General features: G+C 42.4%; 1 protein-coding gene across 2 annotated transcripts in view; it reads right to left on the bottom strand.

Moving 5' to 3' along the window:
* LOC110513199 (netrin receptor DCC) overlaps positions 1 to 10,000 on the bottom strand; it is a 607,044-nt gene that overhangs the window by 408,221 nt on the left and 188,823 nt on the right. For both annotated transcript variants that reach the window (XM_036976621.2, XM_036976622.2), the window contains exon 2: positions 6,971 to 7,303. In XM_036976621.2, the coding sequence (XP_036832516.2) occupies positions 6,971 to 7,303 (333 nt within the window). The remainder of the gene's footprint in view (positions 1 to 6,970; positions 7,304 to 10,000) is intronic.

Below are 10,000 nucleotides of genomic sequence, written 5' to 3'. Positions count from 1 at the left end.
ATCACATAAATCATCACTCTGATCACAGAAATCATCACTTTGATCGCAGAAATCATCACTCTGATCACAGAAATCATCACTCTGATCACAGAAATCATCACTCTGATCGCAGAAATCATCACTCTGATCGCAGAAATCATCACTCTGATCGCAGAAATCCCCACTCTGATCACATAAATCACAGCTTCAATACCCTCATGGCATATCTGGAACCAGACTACAAGACGCCACGTTGAAAAACGGGACGGCCCGGAGGGAGAAACTTGTGATTGCTCTGTACGTAGAAAGCGCGAGCTCTCAAACACCCCATAGCGTGGCGTTAGACAACAGATCGTTGGACGTCTACGCTGTCCGTACATCACTGCAACGAGTTGCAAAATGGGACATGAATTCCCATGTACTGATCACTGAGAACATGGAGGAGAGGAACTCAGCAGAGAACCTGAAAATGGCATTAAGCACCATGGTTGCTGAGTGGATGGGGGGGGGGGGGGTCTCCGTCTGATAGCCATGACTGTGATAGATGATGGAACTGTGTTGTTATCCGTAGGACCATATCAGCATTGGGAATTCACTTCATTTTAGGATTTTTTTTTCTTATCGTTTAAACAAGGAAAACATTTACATTAGTCACATCCCTACCGGACGGACGGACGGACGGACGGCTAATCACACAGACAGACAGACAGACAGACAGACAGCTAGCTAGACAATCACACAGACAGACAGACAGACAGACAGACAGACAGACAGACAGACAGACAGACAGACAGACAGACAGACAGACAGACAGACAGACAGCTAGCTAGACAATCACACAGACAGACAGACAGACAGACAATCAGACAGCCAATCAGACAGCCAGCTAGCCAGACAATCACACAGACAGACAGACAGACAATCAGACAGCCAATCAGACAGCCAGCTAGCCAGACAATCACACAGACAGACAGACAGACAGACAGACAGACAGACAGACAGACAGACCCCATATTGGACGAAAAAATGCTTATTGCAGAAAGACAAACAGACAGCTGACTATGGATTCTAGACAGCGATCCTTGTCTGCACCATATTGGATGAAAGAGTGCATGGTCATGATGCTGTACTCCATGACAGCTGTTAGTCTGACTGGCACTTCCACCACAACCTAAGGGCTCCGTTTGGCTGGAGAACGCCACGCTCCGGATCATCCCCTTTAACAACATGGCTGACGACAGCTGCCAACTGGCATCACTTTTAAAAGACACCGATGTCACTTTTCAGTTGATGCTCCACCGTTAGCCTGCATAGGCTAGTGGCGGTTTCTATGGTTACAACAGGAGGGCAATATGTCCTAACGGTAAAGAAAATGAAACGTAATTTAAAGATATCTCTCAACTGTCAGAAGACATCCTGTATTAAATCGTGTGTCATGGATGGGTTTTATCATGGGGTGCCTATTTCATTGCATCAAGCCAAACTGTCTCTGGTAAGGATGAGTGCAGTCTAACCATGTCTTTGGGCTGACTGGGTCAAGAGCTACTTATCTCTCGGACTGGTCTGTCTGGTCTGACCCACTGGAGTGCTCTCTGTGGGTCAGTCTCACAGTTCTCTTTGTCTGTGCGCCTGTGTGTCTGTCTTGCTCGACAGAGTCCATTATACAGAGTTACATTGAACACCTGTCTGAAGTTTATCCAAACAGCAGTGGAGGAGGCAGAGGAGGAAGAGGAGGAGGTAGAGGAAGAGGAGGAGGATGTAGAAGAGGAAGAGGATGAGGTAGAGGAGGAAGAGGAGGAGGTAGAGGAGGAGGATGTAGATGAAGAGGTTGAGGAGGAGGATGTAGAAGGAGGGAGGTAGAAGAGTAGAATGAGGAGGATGAGGTAGAGGAGGAGGTAGTAGAGGAGGTAGTAGAGGAGGAGGTAGAGGAGGAGGTAGTAGAGGAGGAGGTAGAGGAGGATGTAGTAGAGGAAGAGGTAGAGGAGTTAGAGGAGGAGGTAGTAGAGGAGGAGGTAGAGGAGGAGGTATAGGAGGAGGTAGTAGAGGAGGAGGTAGAGGAGGAGGTAGTAGAGGAGGAGGTGGAGGAGAAGGTAGTAGAGGAAGAGGTAGTAGAGGAGGAGGTAGAAGAGGAGGAGGTAGAAGAGGAGGAGGTAGAGGAGGAGGTAGTAGAGGAGGAGGAAGGGGAGGAGGAGGTGGTAGAGGAGGTAGTAGAGGAGGTAGAGGAGGAGGTAGTAGAGGAGGAGGAGGTAAAGGATGAGGAGGTAGTGGAGGAGGTAGTAGAGGAGGAGGTGGTAGAGGAGGAGGAGGTAGAGGAGGTAGAGGAGGAGGTAGTAGAGGAGGATGTAGTAGAGAAGGAGGTAGTAGAGGAGGAGGTAGTAGAGGAGTTGGAGGTATTAGAGGAGGAGGTAGTAGAGGAGGAGGAGGTAGAGGAGGTAGTAGAGGAGGAGGTAGTAGAGGAGTAGGAGGTATTAGAGGAGGAGGTAGTAGAGGAGGAGGAGGTAGAGGAGGTAGTAGAGGAGGTAGTAGATGAGGAGGAGGTAGTAGAGAAGGAAGAGGTAGAGGAGGAGGAGGTAGAGGCGGAGGTAGTAGAGGAGTAGGTAGAGGAGGAGAAAGTAGAGGAGGAGGTAGAGGAGGAGGAGGAGGAGGTAGAGGAGGAGGAAGTAGAGGAGGAAGAGGTAGAGGAGGTAGAGGAGGAGGTAGAAGAGGAGGAGGAGGTAGTAGAGGAGGAGGTAGAGGAGGAGGTAGAGGAGTAGGTAGTAGAGGAGGAGGTAGAGGAGGTAGTAGAGGAGGAGGTAGAAGAGGAGGAGGTAGTAGAGGAGGAGGTAGAGGAGGAGGTAGAGGAGTAGGTAGTAGAGGAGAAGGTTTGTAGAGGAGGAGATAGAGGAGGAAGAGGACGTAGAGCAGAAGGTAATAGAGGAGGTAGAGGAGGAGGAGCTAACACAGCTAGAGAGGAGGAGACTGTTGTGTGACCCGCCAGCTAGATGTTAGCATCCTGCAGAGTTTGCAGAATGCAATTCTGACTTACTTATATCTCCTTATGCTTCTAATGTTTCTACAACAGCGGGGTTTTTACAGCTTGTTCCAACAGCACACTGTTCAGCCCTAATATGTTGGATAAATGGAAATGGGATGAGAGGAAATGAACTGAAACAGAAGAGTGTTGTTTCAGGGGCCTGTACAGGAGGCTATGTCATGTGTGACTGTACTCCTAGCAGGAGAGGAGTTAAGCACACAGGACAGAATCCTCAACCCTGCTGTAACTGTGTTCTCACGTGTCCATTAGCAGACCTGACCAGTAACAACACATTATAGAAGCACAAGGGGAACTACAGTGGCATGCCTTTGATAGACAGACATTAAATCTGTCTGTATGCACCATACAGGCACTGAGCAAGACAACAACACAAAGGCTGGACACATCTGATTAACTGGCGGAGGCTCTCTGACCTCTGACCTATAATACAGGTTGGTGGGCGATCTCTGACCTCTGACCTATAATACAGGTTGTTGGAGGCTCTCTGACCTATAATATAGGTTGTTGGAGGCTCTCTGACCTCTGACCTATAATACAGGTTGTTGGAGGCTCTCTGACCTCTGACCTATAATACAGGTTGTTGGAGGCTCTCTGACCTCTGACCTATAATACAGGTTGGTGGGCGATCTCTGACCTCTGACCTATAATACAGGTTGGTGGGCGATCTCTGACCTCTGACCTATAATACAGGTTGGTGGAGGATCTCTGACCTCTGACCTATTACACAGTAAACAATAGTAGCGATAGAACCATCATGCTCCACTTATCATCTCCTTAAAGTCTCTCCTTAGTGATGATTCTTAGACTAAACAGATTAGACATAAAGCCTCTCCTTAGTGATGATTCTTAGACTAAACAGATTAGACATTAAGCCTCTCCTTAGTGATGATTCTTAGACTAAACAGATTAGACATAAAGCCTCTCCTTAGTGATGATTCTTAGACTAAACAGAGCTCTCTCCTGCTGCCCTTCACTGCTCATCATTAGACTCTTAACTAAGCAGATTAGCCTTGGCCCAGCGCCTCCAAACAGCCTCCTGCTACCTCAGGTCAAGAACTCCTCTCTCTGTTTCATGATAACCATGTCCCCCGCCAGTGAGGAGGAGAGAAGGAGGAGGAGGAGATGAGGAGGGGGAGAGGAGGAGGAGGAGGAGGGGGAGGAGGAGGAGAGGAGGAGGAGATGAGGAGGCGGAGAGGAGGAGGAGGAGGAGATGAGGAGGGGGAGAGGAGGAGGAGGAGGAGGCGGAGGAGGAGGAGATGAGGAGGCGGAGATGAGGAGGGGGAGGGGAGGAGGAGGAGGAGGTGATGAGGAGGAGGAGGAGGAGGAGATGAGGAGGGGGAGAGGAGGAGGAGGAGGAGGAGATGGAGAGGAGTGGAGGAAGAGACCTACCGTCACCTCATCTGTGCCTGGATAACGTGTGTGTGTGTCGTGTGTGCGTGCCTGCGTGGGTGTGCGTATCGGCGTAGCCTGCGTGGGTGTGCGTATCAGTGTATAATCTAGCTCCCCCTTAGCCTATTGAATAACATCGTCTCACTGCAGCGCAACACTGCTCAGCTGGTCGGCTGTCGAGTCCTTCTCACTGCATTCAGTCAGTCAGTGAATGAATGGTATTCAGGGCAGTCAAATCAAATACAATCAAATAAAATGTTATTTGTCACATGGGCCAAATACAACAAGTGTAGACTTTAGCGTGAAATGCTAACTTACGGGCCCTTAACCAACAATACAGTTCAAAAGGAAGAAAATTATCAAATACATAAAAATAAAAATTGGAACAAAAGAAAATAACAGAAGAAAACAGTAATAATAATAATAATAATCAAAATAATAATGACAATACAATAACAACAATAATAACAATAATAATAATAATAACAATAATAACAATAATAATAACAATAATAATAACAATACTATTTATAATAACACATATAATTACAATTATAATAACGACAATAAGTATAATAACAATAATAACAATAACAATTATTATTATTATTATAATAACAATTACAATTATAATAACAAAAACAATACAATTATAATAGCAATAATAAGTATAATAATATGAATTAAAATAATAATAACAATTGAAATAATAAAACGTATTATAATAAGAATAAAACTAGTAACAAAAACAATTATAATAACAATAATTACAATAACAAAAATAATTTTAATTTTAATAACAACAACAATAATAATAATAACAGTAATAACAATAATAATAATAATATTAATTATTATACAAATAATAATACAAATACATATTTCCTGTCCTTTCTCAAAGTGCATATGTGTTTGAATAAATAATAATAACATTAATAATAATTATAATAATTTGTTGGGTGCTTATATTTGTCCTATTCGACACATGTTCAAGTGTGTATTAATATGCGTGTGTTAATTGGACATGTTTGTTTTTTTCATATCCCAACTCTCCCTGAGACACCCTCTGAGATTACGGTCATTATATATGGCGACCCTGTAGCAATTAGGGTTTAAGTGCCTTTTGCTCAAGGTCACATCAACAGATTTTTTTTTTATATACCTTGTTGGCTCAAATGTTTATACCTCTGAGAAGCAATGGCATTCTGGGCATTGGGTTCGGGGGAAATGGTACCGTTACAATTCTCCTTAGTTTCTAGAAAAAAAATGTGTTTCCTTTAAATGTTTACTGCTTTGACAAGCAGAATCGCTTCCAGGTCATTGACCTCGCATCGTTATTAACTCCAACTCTAAGAAACACTAAAGCCATGTACGATCACATCCAATCATATCAAGCGAACATTTAACTCAGACGATCGTAGTCGTACAGAAATGTACTGTTTCATCTGGTGAAGCGGTCTAAGGCACTGCATCTCAGTGGAAGAGGCGCTTACTACAGACCCTGGTTCGATTCCATGCTATTTCACAACCGGCCATGGTTGGGAGTCCCTTAGAGAGGTGCACAATTGGCCCAGCGTCGTCCGGGTTAGGGTTTGGCCAGGGGGCTAGGCAGCCATTGTAAATAATATTTTTTTCTTTACTGACTTGCCGAAAGTTCAATAAAGGTGAGACAAGAAGGAGCCCTGAGTTTGGATCACGTACTAAAGCAAACGGAGGTGAAACCTAGAGGTAATAATAATGATAATAATAAATAATAATAATAATAATAATAATAAATAATAATAAAAATAAATAATACTAATACCAATAATAATGAATAATAATATTAATAATAATAATACCAATAATAATGAATAATAATGAATAATAATAATAATAATAATACCAATAATAATGAATAATAATGAATAATAATAATAATAATAATAATAATAATAATAATACCAATAATAATGAATAATAATAATAATAATAATAAATAATAATAATAATAATACCAATAATAAAGAATAATAATAATAAATAATTATTATTATTATTATACTAATAATAAATAATAGTTATAATAATTATAATAAGAGTAAATAATAGTAGAAATAAGACTCAGACCAATACAAAACTGATAACACCCTATTCCCTAACACAACAGCTTCATATTAACTATGGAATCTCCCATTTCCAAGGAGAATGTAAAACCCTGGTACAGAACATCATGAAAGGAGTGAGTTGGAGAGTCTATGCTCCCAACGGGGGCCAAAAAACTACTAAGTCAAAGTAGGTGGTGCCACCCCTCATAGCCTGGTTCCTCTCTAGGTTTCTTCCTAGGTTCCAGCCTTTCTAAGGAGTTTCTCCTAGTCACCATGTTTCTACACCTGCATTGCTTGCTGTTTGGGGTTTTAGGCTGGGTTTCTGTACAGCGCTTTGAGACATCAGCTGATGTACGAGGGGCTATATAAATACATTTGATTTGATTTTGATTTTGATTTGATCTGCAAACTCAGTACTTGTAAGAGGAAATGACGTGTTAAATGTACAGGAAAGACAAGTACTACAGTAAAGTGCTCTTACCAGAAACAGTCACTTGAGCCGTTCTGCTGACGATGGCCCCCACCCCATCCAGCCTGGCCAGACACTGGTAGAGCCCCTCGTCAGGTCGGTGGTGTCGTGAATGAACCACGTTCTGGACCACAAGAGACCCGTTAGGGAACTGCTGTCTCCTCTCGTCCACCACGGCACTGAGCAACACCCCGTCCTTCTTCCAGACGATGATTGGAATACCCTGGTCTGACTGAGCCTCACAGTCCAGCTGAAGAACACCACCCCGTAATGTCACCGTGTCCTGGGGTTCCAGAACGAAGCTGAAGTCCACGAACACCTGGGACGATGAGGAGGACTGTGCACCTAGAGGGAGGAGAGAAACAGGAGGAGATGGTTCATTCTCAGGGAATATTGTTACCTTGCTTTGAAACCAAAGTATATGAACAGCGGAGCAGACTGAAGATGAGACGATATTCAGCAACTCTTGGTAGGACAATTACAGACCCTTAGCTTGTTTCAAAAATCAACATTTTATTTGTCAAATTATTTTATCAGGGTCTCAGAGCATCTCAAGCCCCGTACCATCCTGAAGGGTTCCCAGGTACACACTACTTCTACAGTAGACTGTTCAGATGGAGTAGCCTTTGTCCTTTAGTGAATACTGAACCTCAGGTTCATCATTAGCATGGCTGACCTGCATCCACAGGTCATATTATACATCTATCATACTAGCACCAATATATATTACAGACCCAATCAGATCTACCATGTGCCTTTTACTGAGGAGTGGCTTCTGTCTGGCCACTCTACTATAAAGGCCTGATTTGGTGGAGGGCTGCAGAGATGGTTGTCCTTCTGGAAGCTTCTCCCATCTCCACAGATAAACTCTGGAGCTCTGTCAGAGTGACCATCAGGTTCTTGGTCAACTCCCTGACCAAGACCCTTCTCCCCCGATATCTCAGTTTGGCCGGGTGGCCAGCTCTAGGAAGAGTCTTGGTGATTCGATTCAAAAACTTTTTTTCATTTAAGAATGATGGAGGCGCCTGTGTTCTTGGGGACCTTCAATGGTGCAGAAATGTTTTGGCACCCTTCCCCAGATCTGTGCCTCAACACAATCCTGTTTTGGAGCTCAACAGACAATTCCTTTTGACCTCATGGCTTGGTTTTTGCTCTGACCCTATATAGACTATAAGACTATCAGAGTGTGCAAAGCTGTCATCAAGGCAAAGGGTGGGTACTTTGAAAAATCAAACATTTAAAATAGATTTTGATTTGTTTAACACTTTTTCGTTACTACGTGATTCCATATATGTTATTTCCTAGTTTTGAGGTCTTCACTATTATTCTACAATGTAAAAAATAGTAAAAATAAAGAAAACCCTGGAATGAGTCGGTGTGTCCAAACTTTTGACCGGTAGTGTATGTGAATAAACCCCTAGCTGTTTAAAGTAGTCTGTATCTGTCATTATGGGGTATCGTGATGTCATTATGGGGTATGGTGATGTAATGATGGGGTATTGTGATGTCATTATGGGTTATTGTGATGTCATTATGGGGTATGGTGATGTCATTATGGGGTATTGTGATGTCATTATGGGGTATTGTGATGTCATTATGGGGTATTGTGATGTCATTATTTGGTATTGTGATGTCATTATGAGGTATTGTGATGTCATTATGGGGTATTGTGATGTCATTATGGGGTATTGTGATGTCATTATGGGGATTGTGATGTCATTATGGGGTATGGTGATGTCATTATGGGGTAATGTGATGTCATTATGGGGTAATGTGATGTCATTATGGGGTATTGTGATGTCATTATTTGGTATTGTGATGTCATTATGAGGTATTGTGATGTCATTATGGGATATTGTGATGTCATTATGGGGTATTGTGATGTCATTATGGGGATTGTGATGTCATTGTGGGGTATCGTGATGCCATTATGGGGTATTGTGATGTCATTATGGGGTATGGTGATGTCATTATGGGGTATCGTGATGTCATTATGGGGTATTGTGATGACATTATGGGGTATTGTGATGTCATTATGGGGTATTGTGATGTCATTATGGGGTATTGTGATGCCATTATGGGGTATTGTGATGTCATTGTGGGGTATTGTGATGTCATTGTGGGGTATTGTGATGTCATTATGGGGTATTGTGATGTCATTATGGGGTATTGTGATGTCATTATGGGGTATTGTGATGTCATTATGGGGTATTGTGATTTCATTATGGGGTATTGTGATGTCATTGTGGAGTATTGTGATGTCATTGTGGGGTATTGTGATGTCATTGTGGGGTATTGTGATGTCATTATGGGGTATTGTGATGTCATGATGGGGTATTGTGATGTCATTATGGGGTATTGTGATTTCATTATGGGGTATTGTGATGTCATTGTGGGGTATTGTGATGTCATTGTGGGGTATTGTGATGTCATTGTGGGGTATTGTGATGTCATTGTGGGGTATTGTGATGTCATTATGGGGTATTGTGATGTCATGATGGGGTATTGTGATGTCATGATGGGGTATTGTGTGTAGACTGACGAGGAAAAACATGTATTTAATCCATTTTAGAATAAGGCCGTAACGTAACTTTACGAATGCCTGTACAGTACTACTGCTACCTACTACAGTACTAGCTTGTAGTAAATAGAGATACATAGATAACTTTATCCTAACCACTGCATGATCATTGGGTATTTAAAACTACCTCCTGCCCACTGCATGATCATTGGGTATTTAAAACTACCTCCTGCCCACTGCACGATCATTGTGTATTTAGAACTATCTCCTGCTCATTGTGTATTTAGAACTATCTCCTGCTCATTGAGTCTTTAGAACTATCTCCTGCTCATTGTGTATTTAGAACTATCTCCTGCTCATTGTGTATTTAGAACTATCTCCTGCTCATTGTGTATTTAGAACTATCTCCTGCTCATTGGGTATTTAGAACTATCTCCTGCTCATTGAGTCTTTAGAACTATCTCCTGCTCATTGTGTATTTAGAACTATCTCCTGCTCATTGTGTATTTAGAACTATCTCC

This window comes from Oncorhynchus mykiss, chromosome 5 (genome assembly GCF_057628025.1).
Source record: "Oncorhynchus mykiss isolate SJ-2025 chromosome 5, ASM5762802v1, whole genome shotgun sequence".
NCBI lineage: Eukaryota > Metazoa > Chordata > Actinopteri > Salmoniformes > Salmonidae > Oncorhynchus > Oncorhynchus mykiss.
The sequence above is the reverse complement of the archived record's forward strand: the minus strand, read 5'-3'. Positions and strand labels throughout refer to the sequence as shown.